General features: G+C 41.2%; 2 protein-coding genes across 5 annotated transcripts in view; one reads left to right on the top strand and one right to left on the bottom strand.

Annotated features, from left to right (window-relative positions):
• The window catches only part of rgs17 (regulator of G protein signaling 17), a 50031-nt gene extending 33718 nt beyond the window's left edge, over nt 1–16313 (bottom strand). For 3 of the 4 annotated variants that reach the window (XM_086045540.1, XM_086045538.1, XM_086045541.1), the window contains exon 1: nt 16126–16313. The gene's annotated coding sequence lies outside the window, so the exon portion shown is untranslated. The remainder of the gene's footprint in view (nt 1–16125) is intronic. The other variant, XM_086045543.1, reaches the window with a different exon arrangement.
• Nucleotides 63–23551, top strand: oprm1 (opioid receptor, mu 1). The gene is made up of 7 exons (XM_086045537.1): nt 63–197; nt 425–676; nt 14491–14840; nt 17165–17340; nt 17753–17931; nt 18342–18525; nt 18988–23551. The coding sequence occupies exons 1-7, from the start codon at nt 184–186 to the stop codon at nt 18991–18993; spliced, it is 1161 nt and encodes a 386-aa protein (XP_085901663.1). The 5' UTR covers nt 63–183; the 3' UTR covers nt 18994–23551.
• Nucleotides 23552–24077: the final 526 nt, after the last annotated feature.

The following is a 24077-nucleotide window of genomic DNA, read 5'->3' as shown; positions in this document are numbered from 1 at the left end:
ACACAGGACCTCAGTTCGGCGAGCGTCAACATGTTTTGCTTTTTCTTTGGCTTTCTTGTGCCAACTTATTCGTGCAGACAGCACATTTTGTTCAAGCGTGATTTCTTCACGTTGGTTTTTTATTAGATTTTTTTGGTGCGCAAATAAACACGCTTGGTTGCTGCTCCTGATGAGGCACTGGCAATGCGAAGAAAAAGGTGAGAGTGAATGCAAGGATGGGAGGGGAGGAAGTGGAGTAAAGAAAGGGAGGGAGGAAGCAAACGGGGGCCAAATCTCTCTCTTTTTTTTTCCCCTTTCATCCCCCCCACCCCCTCTGTCCCGTACCCGCCGCACTCCAACTCGCAGTCCCTCGCAGCTTCTACTTCGGACCACAAGCACCTTCCCCCTTACTGCGCTTTTTCTTCATTTTTTTTTTTTTTTTAAGAACCATGGAGAGCGCAGCAGGCAACCTCTCGGACGCGGATTACCGGATCCAACTGGCCACCTTTTACAACAACAGCGGCGGCTTGTGCTCCAACGGCAGCGGGTGCGACGGGGAGCGCGCCCCGGGCGACCAAGCCGATTACGGCGACGACGCCAACCCGGTCATCATCGCCATCGTCATCACGGCCGTCTACTCCATCGTGTCCGTGGTGGGGCTGGTGGGCAACGTGCTCGTCATGTACATCATCGTCAGGTACGCGCACGCACGCGCGTCTTTTACAAGACACACACACAAAAAAAAAAAGTGCGCGCGTTTTTTAGGTGGTTTGTTTGCTGCCGAGTCAGCGGGCGCTTGTGCGTAAAAACTCGCCCGGAGTTGCGCGCCAAATGGACGGGGGGAGTCAGTCAACGTCCTCACACCTGATTCTCGGACACGTAGACGTGTTTAAATTTGAAATTGCTCCCAAGTGGACATTTTAAAGGAGCGCGCACAGGCAAACGTCCGCCAAGGCACAAGTGACTCCGGTGGAACCTCCAAAGTCGAACACCCGAAAGGTCGTACTACTGCTGCTTCGTCTAAAAAAAAATGCTCACACAAACCCTCGTATGTGACGTCACAAACGGGACCTCGGTTCAGCGTGTGTCAGAGGGTGAAATTTAGCTTTTTCTTTGGCTCATTTTTGCGACAATTAAAAGATGACGTGTGTCGCGAGAGCTCAGTTCAGCGAGCATAATCTTTGGGTTTTTTTTTTTAAAAAAAAACGTTTCTTTGTTTTTTTTCAACAATCATTAAGGACAGGTTCTGTGTGTGACGTCACTCAAGACCCCAGACTGCCTCACGACATATACACTCTAAAAACAATTGGGTTGAAAATAAAATTTTGGGACACAAATGGAGCGATCCACTACTTGAATAAATTTGACCTAACTTTCTGGGTTGTTTTTGCAGAAAACAACCGAAAAAATGGGTGGTTTTGTAAAATTTGGTCCATTTTTGACCAAATTGTGTTATTTTTGACTGAGCTGTTTTTAGAGTGTAATTTTATCTCTATTAAAGAGCGATTTTGCTTTTTTCCCTTTTTTGAAGAAGAAGAAGCCACCACGCCTCATGCTCACCTGTTAGCTTGAACTTCAGGTGCTTGGCTGAAACTATTTTGGAAAATCCAGCAATGGGGAAAAAAAACCCACTGCGTGTAAGGCTAGCGAACAGAAGCAGAGCAAAGGGACCTTGGGCAGCTGAGCGGATTCTGAAGCGATGTCGAATTAGCAACATTTCTGGTTCTTCTGCTCTAACTTTGCGCTTTAACGTGATATGTTTCACTTTTTAACGTGCTAAGTTTATGCTTTAATGTGCTAAGTTCCACGTTTTAACGTGCTAAGTTTCACCTTTTAACATTATACGTTTCACATAATAGCGAGCTGAGAAGAGCGAAAGGTTTCCGTTTTATAATGATGTTTTACATTTTAAAGTGATAAGTTTGACATTTTAACATGTTTCATTTTATAACGAGATAAGTTTCATGTTTTACCGAGATACGTTTGCACTTTAACGTGACACGTTTTACGTTTTAATGTGACAAGTTTTACATTTTCACGTGATAAGTTTACGCTTTAACAGGATGAATTTCACCTTTTAACGTGATACATTTCGCATAAGTTTCGAGCTTTAATGTGATAATTTTAGGCTTTAACGTGACAAGTTTCACGCTTGATAAATTTAATCTTTCAAAGTGATATGTTCCACATACTGTATAGTATGAGAACGTGATAATTATCACGTTTTAATGTGATAAATTATCACATTATTACAAGATAAGGAACTTTTTTTGTGTGTGTGTGGCAGCAATACACTTTATAGCAAATTCTCCCTTTACCAATGGTCGAAGCATTTCACACTCATATGATAATTAGGACGGTTGAAATGCTCCTTCAAACATGGCCCGCGCAGTTGAAGTTAGATTGTGGAACAGATGATCCCAATGTCAATACAGTTTACCTTTGGAGGTTCCACTGTATTATCTTAATTGGATGACGTTTGAATGTTGATGGCTTCATTAGCTGGGCTATAAAGTTAGCAAACAGCTTTTCCGCTGTCATAAACACACTTCAGCACGCGTATCTGCACACACACACACACACACACGCACGCACACACGGCTGTCTACAGGAATCAGCATTGATGCTTATTTCATTCCCGCGTTGGCGACGTCGAGTCACAGGTGGGCGGTCCTGAGTGTGTTCCCACACACTTGAGCGATGGCCGCCTAAATGTCCTCCTTCCTCATCCATCAGCTGCTTTGCTGAGCTTTGCATCAAGAAAGAAACAGCAAGCTCCTCATCCTCATGTGTTGCTATGCAGCACCAGGGGGCAAACATACAGCGAAGGCACTGTATGCTCTCTTTATCTTAAAACGGGCTTGCCCGTTTGTTTGCTCTGCATCATGTCGCCTCACTTGCGTTGCTCCAAAGGGTGAGTGAAGAGCTAGAAACGCTAGAAATACGAGAGTTCGAAATGAGGGAGAGAGAGAGAGCAGACGCCCACCAAGGCATAACCGCATGCATAATCGAGCGATTATTCTCCGTGGCGCTTAGCAACAATAGCAAACTTGATGGAGATGTTTGTGCATCTGTGACCACATTATTCTAATTGGGAAGTTTTGTAATGAAGCAGCATTTTAATTTACCTTCGTTACTAAAGACCGCGGAGCAAATCGCACGTAAAAATTGACGCTCAAGTCCGGTATACGGAACACAAATATAGACACACACGCAACACTGCGGAGCAATCGCGTCAATCTACAATGCATATAAAAAGTCTACACACCCCTGCTCGAAAGCCAAGTACAACTCATTTTGAAAAAAAATTAATAAATTTCAGAGGGGAAGCCTACCCGCTTATCTTGTCTGTTGCCACACCGACCAAGCGCAGTGACAATGCTCCAGTCACGCACGTCTGTGAAATTAGCAACAGCTAGCGTAATCCACCGCTCCGCCGGATTTGCACCGGCCAGAAAATACAGCCCACAGTCCAAAAGTTGGACACACACAACATTGTAAAGTGATCACATGTCAGAGTCTAAGTCCACAAAACATAAACATGGATGCACACGCCAGTGTAGTCATCAAAAAAAGCTCCCCACCCATTAGGGTGCCCGATGAATAAAGAATGTGTGCTAATGTAAGACACAACTTGCTTGTATTTCTCACTCACTCTCTTCCGCAATAAATGTTAACAGCCATGTAAATGTTAACAGCCATGTAGCTAATGATGCATTGACAACATTTCCTGTGGATTTAAAAAAAAAGTATTCACGTGCTCTTCATCCTCACTTTTACGCTTGTGGTCTCGGATGCAATTTGGCCAGATTAAATAGAGACCAAGACGGGTGAGTAAGGCGTTCCCGTGGCAACCCTTCAGGTCATAAATAGTAACGATTGCCGTCTCGTTCTTCATCTCCTCGTACTTCCTCTCGCACTCGTCCGCAAACCTTCTTGTTAGAGAGCGTTGAGTAAGTTAAAAAAGAAAATAAATCTAATGGATATAATTGAGCAGGAAACACTGGCTTGGAGTCTGACTTTTTGTTGCCATGGAAACAGCGGTATGTGTTTTGAAAGAGTGCAAAGTGGATATGTGCGACGTTAACTTTTCTGCCTCAAAGGCCCCACTTGACCTCTCTAGTAATTCCAAAAAAGCTCCAGTGAGTTACACTCACACTTGAGCCTTTGTCTTGCTAAAAAAGGACACACACAACATTGTGGAAGAATCACATTTGAGACTCAAGCTTCGCAACATGAAGACAAATACACCATATAGTGGAGACATCACATACTAGAGTCTTGAGTTCAAAGAAATGAACATAGACACACAACACTGTGGAGCGATCACATGTTGGGGTCTAAAACATGAACGCACACAACATTGTGTAGCGATCACATGTCAGAATAAGTCACCAGAACATAAAAATGGATCATACAGTACAACACTGTGGAGCAATCACACTTCAAAGTCTATAAAAACTATAAAATATGGACACACAACATTATGGAACAACCATTATGTTCAACTAAGTCTTCAAAACAGAAACATGGACACAACATTGTGGAGTTATCACATGTCAGGGTCTAAAATGCAGACGCACAGAACATTGTAGAGCAATCACATCAGAATTTAAAACAAAAAAAAAATATGATGCCCACAGCATTGGGGAACAATAATACAGCATATTTAAATCATAAAAAAATGGATGCACACCACATTGTGGTGTGATCATGTGTCTGAATCTAAGTCTACTGCACAAAAACTTGGACAGAGCAATTACAATTTGGGGTCTATAACCCAAATGCACACAACACTGTGGAGTGATCACATATGAGATAAAGCTTCAAAACAGAAACATGGACACAACATTGTGGAGTGAGCACGTCGGGGTCTAAAATATGAACGCAAACAACATTGTGGAGCCATTACGTGTCAGAATTTAAAACTAAAAACGGATGCACACTACATTGTGGAACAAAAAATATCCAACTCCCAAAAAACGGATGCACATGACATTGTGGTGCGACCACATGTCAGAATCTAAATCTACAGTACATAAACGTGGACACATAACATTATGGCGCAATCGCATGTTGGAGTGCAAGTGTAAGTCAGTGTCAGACTGGCAAGACAAATGCTCCCCACTGGGGGGAATTCAGGCGGGGGGGACTACTGTAACTTCTTGGAAAGAAGATGACATTTCCATTCATAATCCCGTTTGAAAGTTTCAAACACACGGAGGGAGTAAGACCAAGTCACTGTCACTGGGCTTAGTTCTCCGGAGAGCCGCCCAATAAACAAAAGCACAGATGTTGGGACGACATCCAAACTGATGTAGGGCGCTGCATTGCTGCCAAAGCTCTATTGGGAAGTGCCATTAAGTTGTTTATGTGTGTGCCGTGAGCAGGATCTAAAAGTAGTAGGATTTTTGCACTAAAACTAATGCACTTGTATTTGGACAAACAAAAACGCTCTTTATGTTGTGCCCAGAGCCATTTAATTAATTATTTACTTAACTGCAGACAAGGGGTGGAGGACATCTTTTGTATGCATTTTGGGAAATTAAACAAAAAAAGGTATATTGCAACTAATGTCAAGAGCAATTGGATTTCAAGACAAAAGAAAAATGAAAACATTGTGGGGTTATCAAAAGTCAAAGGCTAAAACATGCATCACACGACAGTGTGGATGAATAAGACTGGAAGTCTACGGAATATAAATATGGACATTGTGGAGCAATCACATGTCAACATTCAGTTCTAAAACAACACTGTGGAGCTATTACATCAGCAACTCTATAGCATGGGCTCGCATGAAACTGTGGAGCAATCATATGCCGGGTCTGAAATATGAATGCATAACATTGTGGAGAGAACCAATGTCATAGCCTAGCTTTAAAGCACATAAAGCACAGACGCACACATCATTTTGGAGCAATCAAAGGTCAGACTTTAAGTCTATAGAACATAAACAAGGACACACAACACTGTGGAGCAAGCACTCGTCACAGTTCGGTTATAATCACGGACGTGCACCACATTGTGGAGCGATCACATGTCAGAGTCTAACTGTCACATGGAATCACGCTAAGACTAGGGCCAAACCACAAATGCACACAACATTGTGGCATCTCAGACTACAAAACATAAATGTGGACAGACAATATTGTGGAGCAATTCCCAGTCTCACTCCAAGTCTAAATAGAATAAATGTGGATGCACACAACATTGTGGGGAGATCACATGTCAGAGAATTGGGCCAAACCATGGACACACGCACACAACGATGTGGAGTGATGGACAGATGGACAAACAACATTGTGGTACAATCACGTTAGATTGTCAAAAACATACATGGTCACCAACAACATCCTGGCGCAATCACAAATCAGAGTCACACTCGAGTCCACAGAACCCAAACATTGTCGCACACAACATTGTGGAGCCATCACATTGTTGTCAAAACAATATCGGGAGTGTGCCAGTGGCTGAATATCCACTGGAACCGTTTTTCATGGCGTGGATGAAATATGAGACATGCGAGACAAGTGAGCTGCACATGTGCGTGATGTGATTCCACAAATTTCAGCCTTCATCTCCACAACAGATAACGTTGTGACTGACTGATGTGGATATGCAAAGTGACCCTATGGTGCTATGCATATAGATTTTTTTTCACCCTTTTGTGTCATCATTCATTGGAGTTACCCTCAGGCATTGAATTTGATCCTCCCTCTTTATATTTAATACAGAGCAGTATTTCAGCTGTGGAATGACATGTTTACTTGACCTTAAAGTGTAGTATTAGGTGTTGTTTCATTATGGGTGTGTTATGTTGCTGTTATGATTGTGCCCTATCAATTCTACCTAGCAACAAGTGACACAGGCAGGCGAAAGGATGCTGAGGAATTCTTTTGGACAAAGTAGCCGTGCATGTCGAATATTTTGAATGTACATGTAAGAAATGTTTAAATTTTTTAAAAAAAAACTTTGATCAAACAAAATACAATCTGTGATTCTTTTTTTTGTTTTTTTAATACAAATACAATTTTACGAAAAAAAATGTTAAAATGAATGTTCTAAAATGAAATCCATTCAGTGATGCTAACTGAGTATCTTTTTAAAAATATATTTTAAAAATGTACAGATAAAATAACATTTCTAAATGCATAAAAGTGCGAGGGCGGGGGGGGGTTCCAAGCGCTGCTACCAGAAATCAAGGATGTCTGCCTTATTGTTCGGAGGTAATTACACGTGTGTGTGTGTGTGTGTAGAGAGTAAGCAATCGTAGGAGGTCTCGCGGGTCAAGGTGCACAACCTTCAGCTATTTTCCTCAGCAAACCACGTCGACGTGTCTGCTTTGTTACCGTGGCAACAAGGACACAACCACACTCCCCCCAGAGATTTCTATTGGCAGAGCTGGGCTAAATTGTCTCTCGATTAGTCTAAGAATGCAACAACAACACAAAGCCATGCTTTTTCCATACATGATGACTGCAATTTCAATCGTTCACGTGGAGTAGGGGCAGTGTTTCAAAATGGTCGTTCAGCATTTTAGGCACTCATGGCGAACGGCGCCGGATAATGCGGTTTTCTTTAATCGCATCATAATTGGGCCTTTGTTTCAATCAATGTCTGAAATGAGCTGGCAGGGAAATGAAGGCGGTAATCGGAAAATAGTTTAGCGGGATTGTGTTATGGTCCAATGAAAGCAAGATTGAACTTTTGAAAGGTATGTTTGGCGCCAACACAACACCATTTATCATCAGAAGAAAGCGGAGCCGACAGCAAAGCGTTCTGGTGGCAACGTCGTGCTGCCGGTGCCGATTTCCTTTGGCTTAAGCTATCGTCTTAGAAAAGGTGGAGGGAATTAGGAACAGTGTGAAATAGCTATCATTGTTCAGGCTTGAGCTGGAGAGCAAAAAAAAATGTCAGGGAAAAGCCGACTAAAACTTCTGGAATGGATTCATGTCCATCTTTAAAACTCATCTTAAAACACATTTTTATTCTTTGAAATAAAAAGCCAAAGCTTTTGACTTGCCCTTGTTTTAATGTTTTATTGTGTTTACTGTTTTTATGTTATTACTTTATTGCTTTAACTGTCTTATATGTCTGATTTTGCTTTATGTGCCGCACTTTGTATGCAGCTGTGGTTGCTTTTAAAAAGTGCTCTATAAATAAAGTTGACTTGAGTCACCTTACACGATTAAAAGACCAATATAATTTTTTTTTAAATACAAAATGAGGACTAGAATACAGCAAAGTGCTGTAAAACACAAGGACTAATATAATACAAAAAAAACAACAACATTTGTCATAAAAAAAAGTTATAATGTGACTATAATTTCAAGAGGTGGGTTTTTAGTTATGATTTGAGGTCCGAATTTGTAACATATCATACTACTTTTTACTTTGTATATTGTTGCTGTACCATGAAAAACACAAGTCAAATTGTGTCATTTTTTGAAAAATGTTAATGGGATGTCCGGAAAGCGGAAACCCTATTAACATAAAAAAATAAAATAAAAAAGTAAAAAAATAATGGACACACATATTTTTCACAGAACACTGACAATATGAGCGATCATATTTATTTATAATTTTGTTTATACCTCTTCTGCCCTATTCGCTCTTCTGTCTTTTAGTATAATTTTATCATTGCTGGTCTAGTGACTTGTGTACGTTTTTGGCTGCGGTAATTGAGATTGATTCTGCCAGTGGATGTGGGAATCTCTTTCTGGATCAATGATGTAGCAGCCTCGCACAGCTAATTTAATTCCCGCTATTCATTTGCGGATTTCTTCAGATGAGGGCATTAAATGCAATTCTTTCAACGATCATCCTGCGGGCCTTCATTTTAAAAGGCATTTCGGCGTTTCACCTTGAGCCACCGCGGAGGGGGAATATTTAATAAATGCATATCGAGCTCCTTACATAGTCACATGCGCTACTTGCTGATGGATGCTCTCACTAAATGTGTTTGTCAGAAACACGGGACGCAACAAAAACGGGTCAACCGCAGCGTCAGTTTCCCTAATTGGGCGAATTATTCACGTCGAATAAAACAGAAAGTGAACTTTGTAGAAACTTGGCGGCGGGACGGAGCACGACGTTTACGCATCAGAGGCGTAAAGGTAAGGCCGCTAGAAGCGAAGTTCGCATGGAGCCGCTGCGGCTTAGCACATTCAGATAATAATTCCCTTCTAAAAAAAAAAAAAAGTTTAGAATCACGAGTCCTGTCAAACGATTACATTTTTTTCACTAATTAATCGCAAAAGTTTGTGACAATCACCATCTTTCCACCTCTGCTTTGGCAAGTAGAACCCGCTCTCGTGGCAACGCTCAGGCTCCACCTCTGCTCGTCATGGTTACTAAAGTCGAACTCACCGCTGGCTAGTATAAGAGGCGGGATGAGCAGTGGTTTACTTGCATGAGACAAAACTGGCTTTTTTTTCTGCAGCTGTATAATTACTGATACGGAATATCTCCCAGTTAATCAAACTCATGCGTTGGCCACATTTTCACTCCTATGGGGAACATTCTGAAATACAGTTTGAACAAAATGGAGGCTGACCAGCGTGTTCCACTGTTCTAAGTGCGCGTGGGTGGACGATGACAAATACATGAGTGCCTTTCCCACCAGATTGCAATCACATGATCGACGACACCAGCTTAGCGCTAACGCGACGACAAATAGCTTTCCACGATGCCATCAGGCTCCAGCGCGTGGGACACTTTCTTAGTCTGCTGAGTTTTTGATTAGATTCCTCGTACCCGGGTAGAAAGTACTGGCACGGAACACACATTCCTTCAAGTTGTGCTTCTAAATATTGAACGGAATGGAAACCCGCAGGGACGGCTCCCGGCGTGCGAAGCTCCACAATCCGTCAGAGCCTCTCAGGGTATATGGATGGAGTTACCGGCGGGGAGAAAATATCAAAACAGCAGCAGCACACTTTGGCACGTTCATGACAAACGATGTTTAGTGCGCTGCATAACAGCAGTCCAGTCGATTAATGGACCGCCGCTGCAAAATGTGCTCAAGCGCGCTATAGCTTCGTTAGAATTCCTGAATGGTGGCAGGCGTGTCGAGGTTTGGAAGACTTTTTGTAAAGGTCCTCAAGGTGCTGCTCAAGAGGTTATTGAAAAAGCTTGACTACTTGAGCTTGCGACTTGTTTTTTTTTTTATGATGCGATATTCTCATGAAGGCTACAGAGGGAGTTTTTTTCCGTAAAGGTCTTTTCCCTCTGTGTTTTATGTCTGTCAAAAGGTGAGTGATTCGACTGCGTTTTAGTTTCACTACACGGCAGTTGACTTTCTATTTTTGTTTTTTAATAATTATTAAGTGTTAACGTGGAAATCAACCCAAACATTTTTTTTTTCATGAATATATTCCCAGGAGGCCCACTAGTTGAAACAAGGCAATATCATTAATATGAAATATGAGTTAAGCAGCAAAATCCATCGATTTTTAGCTATCTCAGGGGGCGGCCATTTTGTCATTTCTGTCGACTGAAAATGACATCACAACTACCCGGGGCTCAGGGAACGACCAATCATGACTCGGCTTCAGAAAACAGGCGAGCTGTGATTGGTCGTTACCTGAGCCCTGGGTAGTTGTGATGACATTTTCAGTCGACACAAGTGACAAAATGGCCGCCCCCGGAGATGGCTAAAAACGGGTGGATTAACTCTTATTCCACAAACGCAATATTTATCAGACCGCCTTGTTTCAACTAGTGGGATTGCATAGAACATATTCTTAAAAAAATATATGTTTGGGTTGATTTCCGCTTTAAGAATGAATGATGGCAGGCTTGTAGCAGTATGGAGGCAACAAAGTAAGTTTTTTTGCAAAGGTCCTCAAAGTCTTGCAAAAGCTTCGAAATTTGCTGAAGAAAGTGGAATGCTTCCGCTTCATTCCTACACCAGTTTGCTTTTGTCTTTTTATGTACGTGTATGACAGTTAATGTCATTGTTGATGTGGGTCAATGTGACACACTGCACGTTGACTCATTTTGACATTTGAAAATATTCAAACATATAGGGCAGTGGGAGAGGTTATAGGCATCCCCCTCTCCCCCATTTTAAAAACGTTTTTAATTACCGTTAGAAAACAAGCCTTTCTCATCTTTCTTTTATTTTCTATTATTTCCGGTGGGAACAACACATAAAGTCAAATAATGTTACTCCAATGTCAATCTGCCATGCATCCCTCTCGAAACCGTCAAAAGTGCATTAGGCTCGTGTTTCCGTAATCTAGAACAGAAATCTAATCATCCTCGACTGGAGTTCATTGTGTATAGGCCCTACCACCCCCCCCCCCCACCCCCCAGTATTTAATATTACTGCTTTGGCTTTCAATAGTGTGCAAGTGTACCTAATGTTTTGACTTGTGCCACACCATTAGCAAATCCCAAATGTATTTCGTTTTGCAATATCGTAGCAAAATTCATAACGCCATCATTTAGCTCACTGTAGCCGTGATGTGAATTTTTCATAGCATCTCCACTCTGAGGTATTCATTTATTAACAATATGTTTGTTATTGCGGTTTTAGTCTGCCTTGTTAACAAATATCTCCGAGCATTAATATCGTCGCTCTTGCGCTGGATGGCAACAAGACAAACAACAATAGATTTTTCTGTGCATTTGGACAGTCGTCGCTTTTGTCTTGAGCCATACACATTTAGCTCGCCATTGCCCCTGGCTCGAGAATTCATTTCACACTAGAGGAATCAATAATGTACCAGCTTTCCTCAGTGAAATTTGCATTTTCCAGCCAGGGTGGCCATTCAAGATGTGCACAACTGCTAGGAGCACTTTAAACATCAAATACCTGCTGCTGTGTTGTGGCATGTTGCCGCGAAAGACCTAACTTGTAAACTCAATTTTAGAATATCATAATGTGATCACATGTAACTTACTTGAACGCCTCTATTTGCTGAATAATGGTAGAAAACGGCAGCAACATCATTCAAAACAAATACTGCTAGAGAAGGTTGCACCGCTGTGGGAGCGGTCACAGCCGATTTCAGTCACAGCCACAAACAGATATTGAATCGATGAGATGAAGGAAATTGTTTCACGTTGTCGGCTCCAAGAGTGACTTGATGTAAATGTGTCTTGTTCCAAACTAATAAAAAATATTTGTAAACGAGGAAAAAGAACACTTACAGTTGTTATCATTAGCTAGCATTTTTTTTTTGTTACTGCGTTTATAGCATTAGCAAAGCTATGAGAACATGTTTGGTTCAGTTTTCGGCGTAAATCCTGTGCGATGCGTGGCGTATCTGCGCGGAGGCGGGTTAGACCCAATGTTGGTAATTTGGGAGACAAGTACAGGCTAGCGGATCCACAAAAGAGAGGGCTGCGCCGCTGTAAGCGTGGTCACAGCCGACTTTATATGCAGCGCATTAGTCGCACACTCCATTCTCGACATGCCGGAAGCACATCTGTGCCTTGAAACGGGCACTTGGAGGTCACTCCTCCCACCCCTGATCATTTGTGTGCAAAGCGTGTGTGTGAAGACTTGCAGGCTTGCGAGTGTGGGCACTTTATTATATGCAACAGAGTCCTCCCACTCGTTTCTGCATTATCAGTTTAAGACTCTCTCAAATGCCAGCTGCACCATCTGGGCCTGTTATTTTATCACACATTGTGCACCTGAAGTTTAAAAACGTGTTTTTTAGAGTGGAGAATGGATTCTCGCACACTGCTGGGTTGTAAATGAACACGTGCTGACCTCGGCTATCCAACATCACACGAGTAAATATTACTCAAAATCACTGGTGTTCTTGCTGTGAGAGAGGAAAAGAATCCTGAAAAGTCTTTTAGAAGTTGGGTGAAGAAATATTAAAAAAAAACACACCGAAACTGGAACGGTTAGGCCCGCGAGGGTACTTAAAACAAACGCCCCTTCTGCCGCCCGGTACCACGTGACACGCTATCGCCTCGGCTAACAGTCCCCGGACCAATAAAGCTGGGAAATAACGAGCCTGGCAAGCTGTCAGTGTTCACGTTAATTAGAATTTAATGAACAAACATGTCATCACGGACGCTTGTTAAGAGGATTTGGGATTATTGAGGGTATAAAAAAAACAAGAAGACGACGACGACATTGCGGGTCCAATAGTAGCCAAATCGGTATGCTGCCGTGCCTCACTGTTAGTTTGTGCAGCCTTTAATCAATGTGAGGACGTGTCCAATGATGAACAAGTGGGAGGACACGTGATAAGGAAGGCTTTGCGATCATCGATTATTTGGACCACCACTTTGCTCGGTGTAATGGAGCACTATGTGGGCACTTTTAAGAGAGCCACACAAAGTCCTTGTACTTGATACTCTTTGTCCTCTCCAGTAAGACAATTTAGCCATTAGTTAACAAATGTTAACTTAAAAGTGGCATTTTATCCGACAAATGATCAATTGGTATCCTTGAGGTACACAATGTTGTTGTAGCTAATGTCACGTGCATCAAATACTCTTTTGAGAAAGTACGGCAAATGAATTTTTTTTTTTTTTAGAGTTTAACTCCGAAATTTTCTTTTCAATATATTGCATGCATCCCCACTAGTCTAAACACTACATTCTGATCAATATTGTGTTTGTGGAATATGAATTAAGCAGAAAAAAAACACCGCTTTTTAACCATCTCAGGTGGCGGCCATTTTGCCACTTGCTGTCGCGTGAAAATGACATCACAGTTGCTCGGGGCACAGATAGCGACCAATCACGGCTAAGTTTGGCAAAGTCACACGACCTACCTCAGAAAACAGGTGAGCCGTGATTGGTCGTTACCTGAGCGACTGAGATGTCATTTTCAGTCAACAGCAAGTGACAAAATGGCCGCCCCCTGAGATCAGGTCGATTTTGCTTCCTAATTCATATTCCACAGATGCCATATTAATCAGAATGCCGCGTTTAGGCTAGTGAGGTCGCATAGAACATATTATTAAGCAGTGAAGTGTTGAATTTGGAAACGTCATCTTCCCTCTTACGTACGCCACCTCTGGATGGATATTTTGGCGAGTTTTGCCCTCGCCCTCTCAAGTCCTCCAATTGTCTCACTTTTCATTATTTCGTACAAAAATCATCATAGAATGGAAAGAGGGACTTGAGTGTTTTTCACCACACACAATTTGTGCTCTCGCCATTAAAAATCGGAGCTGCAAAGAGATTTTGTGTGCACTTTAAAGCAGTTATTAAGGGAAATTGCTTCCGCCTGGTCTACTAAAACTGGAAATTCAGGCTCACTGTAGCAACAACGCAGACTTTGTTTTTCACACAATTAACTTCATTTTGAGGCCCGTATTTTCAAGTGAATCATTTGTAAATCAAGATTTCAATCTTGACTTTTTTTTTCCTTGCGATATCACAACATTTGGTTCATTTCAATGTGTAGCTAATACTCGTTGAGTAAATAGGACGCTGCAATGAAATGTCATCTCACGGAACAAACGATGTGTAAAAGCTAACCTAATTGCCTGAATCAAAGAGAGAAATTAACTAACTTTCTTTGCGGGGCAGGTACACCAAAATGAAGACAGCCACTAATATCTACATCTTCAACCTTGCCCTGGCCGACGCACTGGTCACCAGTACGCTGCCCTTCCAAAGCGTCAACTACCTGATGGGCACGTGGCCCTTCGGCGACATCCTGTGCAAGATGGTCATGTCCATCGACTACTACAACATGTTCACGTCCATCTTCACGCTCACCACCATGAGCATCGACCGCTACGTGGCCGTGTGCCACCCGGTCAAGGCCCTGGACTTCAGGACGCCGCGCAACGCCAAGATCGTCAACGTCTGCAACTGGATCCTGTCGTCCGCCATCGGCCTGCCTGTCATGTTCATGGCCTCCACCGTCGTCACTCGTGAGTCTGCCAACACGCTTGGCTTAGCATGCTGTCTTGACTAAAACACTCCCCAAAAATGTCTACCAGCAAGCAGAATAAAAAAAAAAAAAAATCCCAAAATATGTCAATCATGACATAGTAGCAAGCAGCATTTTATACTTTGGACTAAATCTTAACTTAACTAGTCTTAGTCTTAACTAAATAATAATAAATTCCCCAGAAATATCATGATGTAGCAGCAAACAATATATCATGCACTGTCTTGAGTAAATACATTTCCAAAAATATCCATCACAATGTGGCAGCAAACCATGCATTGTCTTGACAAAATGATTTTCATAAAAAAATACACGGATCATGATATACTAAGTGAGCAGCATATCAAACAATGCTTTGATGAAATATCTCCAAAAATCATGTCTATCACGATGTAGCAGAAAGCAGCATATCATGGCACTGTCGTGGACAAATGTTTTAAAAAAAAACGTCTACTAAAATATAGTAGCAAGCAACATATCATGCATTTTCTTGACTAAATAATTTCCAAAAGTACACTAACATGATCTAAAAGCAAATAGCATATCATGTACTCTCTTCCAAAATAATAATAATGATAATAATAATAATAAATGTCTATCAATCTGTGACAGCAAGCAGCATATCATGCACTGTCTTGACTAAATATATATTTTAAAATACCGACATATCATGCATGCACTGTATCAAAAGAATGATTACCCAAAAATACATCATGACATATCAGCGAGCAACATATTGAGTAAGGATTTTTTTCGAGTCCTTTGATTCAAAGTAGCACGCATCCTATCGTATTGAATGAAAAAATTTGGAAGAAAAAAAAACATTATGACGTAGCAGAAAGCAGCATATAATGCAGAATTTCAAACATATCAGTGACTATACAGCAGCGAGGTGCATATCATACGCAGTCTCCATTAAAGCGTTTCAAAGCGCAGCATGTCATGCACTGTTTTGCAAATGTTCTCTTTCAAAATTCACCTATTGTGACATAGCAACAGGACATCATGCACTACTATCCTGATTAGAGAGCAAATCCTAAACATTCAGGTTAAATGTGTGGTCTGTTCATCTTTTGAGGCGTTCCACTTCGCTTAAATCTCCCACTAGCCTTTTGCTCCAAATGCTGCTACAGCAGATTGGCTATCTTAATTGGCCACTTTCTCTCCATTATCTCCGCTGTTAAACCGACAATGCCGGCGACTCATATAAATGAGTCGCGGGGAAGCCTTTCGTGAGAGAATCGGTAGTAAATAGTGCTCCTTACCCCAAGCAAGCCGGTGGGAGTGTTCATTACACGTTAATTTGCTTGAAATATGTTGATGTGGTTGGGAGTAGCCCCGTTCTGGAGCTTATTCTTAATAAGGGCGCATTGGTGTGACGTCGTTGTCCATTTCATAATCGTGTTTACATGTTGCACAGCCTCGTTTTGGATTAGCCATGAAACAGCAAAACAACAGAAGGGCAAACAGAGGACACATGGCGCCAAACACAAGGCGCAGTGCTGACAAAACGGCTGCATTCGCGTTTGATTTACGGAGAAAAAACACGTTAATGTTTATTGAACATGCAACATGTTGATTTTGTTTTTTTCTTATACAACAGACAACTTTGTTTTCAACCCAAAAGTTTGGTTAGCTAAAAGGCTCAGCAGCGTGTCTTAAAGGGAAGTCAAGCTAAAAATGTTCTTTGCAATAATATGTTCCATGTTCCCCCACTAGTCGAAACATTTTATTCAGTTGAATTTTGCATTTGTGGAATAAGAATTTACAAGATTAATCCATCCGTTTTCAGCTAACGGAGGAGACTGACAAGTTGTGCAGCACCGCCACCTGCTGTCAACTGAAATTGACGTCAAAGTACCCACCGGCTCACCTTGCGGATGTGACGTTTGCAAGGCGAGGTTAAGGACGTTTTTTTTGCCCCCCAAAAATAAAATAAAACTTCAGTAAGATTGACTTATCCATAATAAATACCACTTTTAAACCGTTTTATCATCAAATATGACTGTATTGTCATTTTTTTTTTTTAATAGTAAAACTTTATATTCGTCGTAATACAATTTTTTACTCTCCCTCGAAAAAAATTTTTCTGGGTAAAAAAAAAAAAATCGAACTGTATTCTTGTAAAATTAAAACGTCAATCCTGGAAAAAAAAATCAGATTTTTTTTAAACTATAAATAATACATATGTGATTCAAACTTTATATCTTCGGGGGGAGGGGACAAGATTCCAACTTTTTTGGGGGGGGTTGTTTTTGTTTATTCCCCTCTTAAAAGTGCGTTTCCGCCCGTGTTCCCGCACAGCCTCGAGTATCGTGGACTGCAAGCTGATCTTCCCGCACCCGTCTTGGTACTGGGACATCCTGCTGAAGATCTGCGTGTTCATCTTCGCCTTCATCATGCCCGTGCTCATCATCACCGTGTGCTACGGCCTGATGGTCCTGCGCCTCAAAAGCGTGCGCATGCTGTCGGGCTCGCAGGTTTTAACCGCCCACTCGTTCATTCTGCGTGTTTCTGTATAACGGATGCAAATGGCAACGTGATGGCGAAATAATGGCCACCTCGCAGAGCATTAAAATGCATATCATGAACTTAAGTACTAATTAATTTTTACCTCTCGGTATAAAGGAGCTTGAAAAGTCGTCTGCTCCATTGCTCTCAAGAAAAGAAAAAAAAAAAAAAATCAACAAGGCTAAATGGAATCACATGCAGCTCGAGGTGGCAACCGACTTGTACTGATTTCATAAATAAATCACCCTGCAACAATCATTTAGTAGTGATTACGGAGAATATATTGAAAAAACAATATCGGGGGAATGTTTAATGGCGGTTAACAATGTTTGGAGGCAAATGGGAAATCAAAGTGAGCTAATTGCTGTCGTTTGGGGCCAGGAGAAGGACAGGAACCTGCGTCGCATCACGCGCATGGTGCTGGTGGTGGTGGCCGTCTTCATCGTGTGCTGGACGCCCATCCACATCTTCGTCATCATCATCGCCCTGATCAACATCTCCAGCTCCACCCTGCAGACCGTCACCTGGCACTTCTGCATTGCCCTGGGCTACACCAACAGGTACGAGCCACTAAAAGCCACAGAACGATCCAACGCCACGGCACTACTTAGAGGAAAACCTTACCAAAAAAGCGCAAGATTATGGAAGGTGGAAGCGCTAAAAGTGTCTCCATATTCAAGACAATGCTGCAATGTTGGGATTGTGTTTTATTAAATTATGTAGTAATTTGATTTTTTTTTTTTTTTTTTTTTTGCTGAGTTTTAGCAAAGACAGTGCATGATATGCCGCGTGCTTTATTTTTGCACAAGACAGTGTTGAATGTTCCTTGAGCTAATATAGTCATTTTCAGTCACGACAATACATGATATTCCGCTTTCTGCATTATTCTGAAGGTCTTCATTTTTTATTCACAACTGACAATATCCTACTTGCCGTTCTGTACTGATGGGCTTGCGTTGCACACCTACAGCAGTCTGAACCCGGTGCTTTACGGCTATCTGGACGAGAACTTCAAGCGCTGTTTCCGCGAGTTCTGTTCATCAGGCCCCTCGCTACTGGAGATGCAGAACTCCACTCGGGTGGGCGCGGTAGGACGCAAGGCGCCACAGCGCGAGCCCAACAGCGCGCAGACGGGAGACCGGTCCAATCAGCAGGTATGGTGGAGATAGTAAAGCTCAGTAAAGCCTGCGGTTGAGAAGCATAATTGACTCTTAAACTACCATGGTAAACAGAAACAAATATTTGGCTAAAATATGGCCGATAGCTAAAAGGCTAATTAGGCTAATTTAGTAAATGTACATGCTAAATGCCAAAGGAGAGTGTCGGTCACAAATCGTAATTGTCATAAGTATGTCTCAAGTCTTAATCTAAAAATGTTAAGAAAGTCCTATGTTACTGTTGCAAAAAATTTGCAATTAAAGCACGCTGAGTTGAGTCCTACGCACAGCTAGCATCGACGCTAATGCTAGCACAATATGACTGGGGTCCTGGGAGGTCCGCTTACATGATACACGACTCAAGTGAACGATGCCTCATCAACACAGCCACATTTTTTTTTAAAGACGCTGTTGCCTGAAGTTGCTTGAAAGCGGCATCCATTTTGTGTCTCTCGGCAGGTATGACTAGCCGTGGAGGAGTCGTCGGTTGACTCTCGTCGTCGGGGCGGCGGCGCCAACGACGACCTCAACTCGGAAGTCACTCAAGTCACCACAGGGCTCTAATTACTCACACGCTAACACGCATATATTTACACACCTACACACTGTGTGTGACGCAAATGGCGCAGGAAGACCAATTGGAAACTGAAGTGTGTGTGTGCAGCACGGACAAATACCAATAGTAAATACAAAGACGCTGACCATTATTATTATTATCATTAACCTCTGCTCTTCATCATCCACAATCCTCACAGACTACATTACTGCAGATTCTGATAAGATCCATTACAAGTGCTTAAGCCAAAATGTTGTCTTTGTAATAGACCGCAGACCTCCGCCAAGGAAAGGTATTCCCAAACATGTACCGGGCAAATACTGTTCCAACCTAATCTACTAGCTAACGTCTAGAATGAGAAAGGACAGCTTATCTCAATAACTGGCTGAAATAGGTGAAGAAATACTGTAGCTGTATACTTCTACCACTTTCATGCGAAGATGGTACCAGTGCTCATTTGGAGCTTTATAAATTAAAAATATAAATACATTTTAAAAAAAATCAAGGACCACATAAAAACAGTCATGAATCATGTCAAGATCCAAATCAAAAGCCAAGTAAAAAAACTTTGTCAAGAACCAGTCAAAAACGAGATTATGAACCTTACCAGGAACATGCCAAAAAACAAGTTAAGGACCAGTAGACACCAAATCAAGAACCACATCGGAAACCATGTCAAGAACGAGCCAACAAGCAAGTCGTGAATCACATCAACGACCACGTCATAAGCCAGTAAAAATAAAATCTAGTACCAAGTCTATAATCAGTCAAGAACCAAGTCAACAATCAGATCAAGATTAAAAATGATTCAAGAACACTCCCAGGATCAGGTCGAGAACCAAGTAAACAACAATGTCAACAACCAAGTCAAGGACCACGTCAGATTCTGAGTGAAGCACGTCAAGAACCAAGTCTAACAACAAACAAGTCAAGAATTTGTTCTTGCTCTAAAAACAAGTCAAGACCACATCAACAACCCAATTTAAGAACTGAGTCAAGTCCTACGTCAACTGTCATAAGAACCAAATCAAAAGCTACGTCTAGAATCACGCCAAGAACCACGTCAAAAGCAGTCAAGAACTAAGCTAAGAATTCGGTCCAAAAAGTCAAGAACCACTTTAAAACCGAGCTAAGAACCAAGTCAATAACCAGTCAAGAACCGAGTTTTTTCTGCAGTCGCGGTCACATGCTTATTTTCCCTGCTGCTCATTGTTTGCACAGCAGCAACTTCCAGGATGTTTTTTTTTTTTATTTATTTATTTTTTCTGTTACACGCACACACAAACTGCAAACTGTTGCGTTTCCAACCTGTGCCTGGACTGGGACGACAGACAATATCTGGCCATCGTCTCTGGACTTAAAAGGGGAAACGGGGGTCTTACCATCTGTGTTTATGATACGGGAACCCCGCCGCCGGCGCATTAGCGTGCGTGTGTGTGTTTACACTCTTAAACGACACAGGCGTGCGTGCGTGCGTGCTGGGCGGCGGCCACGACGGAGGCTCACTTGATGCATTTTCAACACAGGAATGTACTGTGCTTTATGTGTCTTGTATATACTGCTGCTGTCTTTGATGTCTGCCGTACGCTTTCTGTTTCTTCACTGCCTGGCCGACGTCAAAACGTGGAACCGTATTTGGTAAGCAAGGCAAAAATGGAGGAAGCATTAAAAAAAAAAAAAAAAAAAAAGTCAAAGATGAAGGTGAGCAATGACGAAACGAGGAGACGAAGGAGAGTCATGTCTTTTTACTTTCAACAACGAAAGTCATTGTTTACACAGCAAGCTACTCCCTTTCACCCCTTTTAAGTCTATAATTCTTCGGACGGAGAAACATGTCAACTCCCTCCCCTCCCTTACAGGTTCCTGGTGAATGTCTTTCTCTTGTGAGTCAACATAAAGGCTTTGAATATGTTTTGAAACTTTACTTTGAAACCCCATCCTCAGCGTCAAGCCCTACTTGGAAAACCTAACCGTTGTTTGAAGCCCTAATCCAAGCATGAAGCCCTACAACCTGAACCCAGGTTTCAAAATCTAACTTCCAAGTACGGTTTCAAACCCTACTTTGAAAGCCTAACCTTAGCTTGAAGCTCTACCCAAACTCCAGTTCAAAACCCTAATTGGAAACCCTAATCCTGATTTGAAATCTGAATTTCAAACACTAACTCCTGGCATGAAACCCTAGATTGAGACCCAAGCGTTGGCTTCAAACCCTACTTAGAAAATCTAACCACTGTTCGAAGCCCTAACCCAAACATAATTTCAAACCTGAACCCGCCGGGTTTGAAGCTTTAATTTGAAGCCCTAACCCTGGATTGAAACTATACTTTAAAAGCCTAACTCAAGGTTGTGGCAGGAATTTGAAACCCTAACCCCTGTTTAAAACTCTCATTTGAAACCCTAACCAGTGCTTTAAACCCTCATTTGAAACCCTATCCTTGGTTTGAAACCCAACCCGCTGCCATTAAACTAATTTCAAACACTAACTTGAAACCCTTTCCTCGGCTTGAAACCCTCATCTAAAAATAGTTACTTACGATTAATCGACCAGCCGATATGAGCGCTTATAAAAATCGGCTAAAATGTTTTTTTTAATTGCTAATTTTCTTTTCCCTTTTTTCGAACACATTACAACATAAGACAAAGATAACGACATTCAAACATCCGCAACCCCCAAAGAAAAAAAAGGCAAATAATCGGCAGAGTTTTGCAGATTGTTCTCTTTGTTGTAAAGTTAAACATGAAAGGACAAAGCATTGTTAAACAGTTAAATGCTCTGCCTTTACTTCATAGTGTTTTTGTTTTTGTAAATGTAACAGGACAAAAAAATAAGTTATTTTCTTCACTATATATTTTTCCAATTAATCGTGAGTTATCGGAATTTTATTCTGCCGAATGTCGGCCTCAAAATATCGGTTGGCCCCTACTTCACACCTTAATTCTTAGTGTGAAACCCTAAACTTTGCTTCAAACCCAAACTTGAAACCCTAACGCCTGGCATGAAACCCTAATTTGACAAAGCGAGCCTTTATCTTAATTCCAAACCCTAGTTTGCAACCCTAACCCAATTTTAGACAACCCAGGCGTGGCCCAGCAGTGTTACGGCTCTTATACTACTTTCGGAAAATTGGGTGGTCTTGTTCCATCTTCTAAGAGCAGTGTAAAAGGGATGATTGTTTTTTTATTGTAATTCTAATTGTGTTTACTTTTTAAATGTGTGCGACAGTAAAGAATGTAACTAAAAACACAGCAAGCCTAATGTGGACAAGAAGTAGAGAAAATGGACCAATAGACAAAAACTGTGCACTTAGCGGGGGTCCTTAGTGACCTTCAAACTGCTTATTTCGCCATCCATTATTTCCAATGGGCAAAACAAGATCAACTTCAGAGAGAATTTGCCGTTTCAGATGTGTCACCATTAGAAACGGCATCTTGCAAACGAGTGTGACTCTGTGGGGAAATAAATGTTTGTGACATTGCACACAGGCTTAATGAAACAACGCCACGGTGCCATCGCCAGATCATATTACGACTGCGTGCGACTTCATTGGATTTAAGGGCCAGGCAGTGCGTTCGCCAGCTGCCTTTTTCACCGTCGCTTTAAAGACTCGATATTCCGTGTGCCGCGTTTTTTTTTTTCGTATAGAAGAGCTCAATTGAACCACTGAGAGCTAGCGTGGGCTAACTCCATTTTTCAGGAAAGGAAAGACATTTAGACTTAGACCACTGTTGCACTGATTTTTTTTTTTTTTTCAAAACGGATTAATTAAATATGAAATATATATATATAATAAATATTATTTTAATTATATGAAATATTGTTGTTGTATATAAATATTATGAAATGAATACCATTTTTATTTATTTAGCAAAATGCCAGAATACCCCTCCCCCATTTTATTGCAGCCATAAAGCTTTCAATCACTCTCCCTCAAAATGACACGAGGTTAGCTAGCCCACTCTGGTTGTCGTAGGCTCAATTATTCCAATAATTGTTGCTTTTTTTATATTAAAATTTGCTTTAAAAGCTATAAAAAATATATATATATATATATATATATATATATATATATATATATATAATGTATATGGTCTAATGATGGTGGATTGTGCTTCTACTGTGGTCATATTAAATCTGAAGTGTGATTAAAAAAATATATATTTGATAAAAACATGCATAATTATGCAGTGACACACATATATATATATATATATATATACATACATACATACATACATACATACATACATACATACATACATACATACATACATACATACATACATACATACATAGGTCACTGCATAATTTTATATATAAGTATATATATAAATTATTGTCCTTGCTGTTATTTTTGATGATCATTGTTCTGGTGTATATACTGTATACAACCCACTGGTGTTGTGTAAAGTAGTTTTGTTGCGTATAAATTTCAATACAATAAATCTTGCTGCTTCGTAGAACTACAACATGCGCACAAATGTGAAAGATGTTATGTTTTTTTAAAAATTAAATTCACTATAACAGGACGTCCAATTTGGTGTTGTGTTGCGAGTATTTCCACACACATAAAAAAAAAAATGGAAAGCAGAAAATAAAGGAGAAAAAAGATATCGGTGTATGACGAGCATTCGCTTGACAACAAGTTGAGTGTATTACCATAAAATTAAACTGTTAATTGATTGAATGTAACTTCATTCTTAGCTCATTTAATGTCTCAGAGCTCCAGATTGATTCACGGCAACAAAAACACGCTTTAAACCTGCAGCATTGTACACAAAACGCACGTGCGGCAGGATTTTGATGTACCCAAAAGTAGCAGGCTTTTGATGTCGGCAATCGAGGAAATGGCTCGCAATCTAATACCCTACAAAAAGAACTTGCGCTCAAACTGGTCCGCTGCTGAGCAGTCACGTTCCCCTCCAGTGATCACAACGTGACCGACCGCGTTGTCCACCTTTGATTTCGTCCACGTGAAAACCAAAACATCCTCTT

Source organism: Filicampus tigris, chromosome 11 (genome assembly GCF_054856515.1).
Source record: "Filicampus tigris isolate MCC_2025a chromosome 11, RoL_Ftig_1.0, whole genome shotgun sequence".
Lineage (NCBI taxonomy): Eukaryota > Metazoa > Chordata > Actinopteri > Syngnathiformes > Syngnathidae > Filicampus > Filicampus tigris.
Note: the sequence above shows the minus strand (reverse complement) of the source record. Positions and strands in the feature narration are given on the sequence as shown.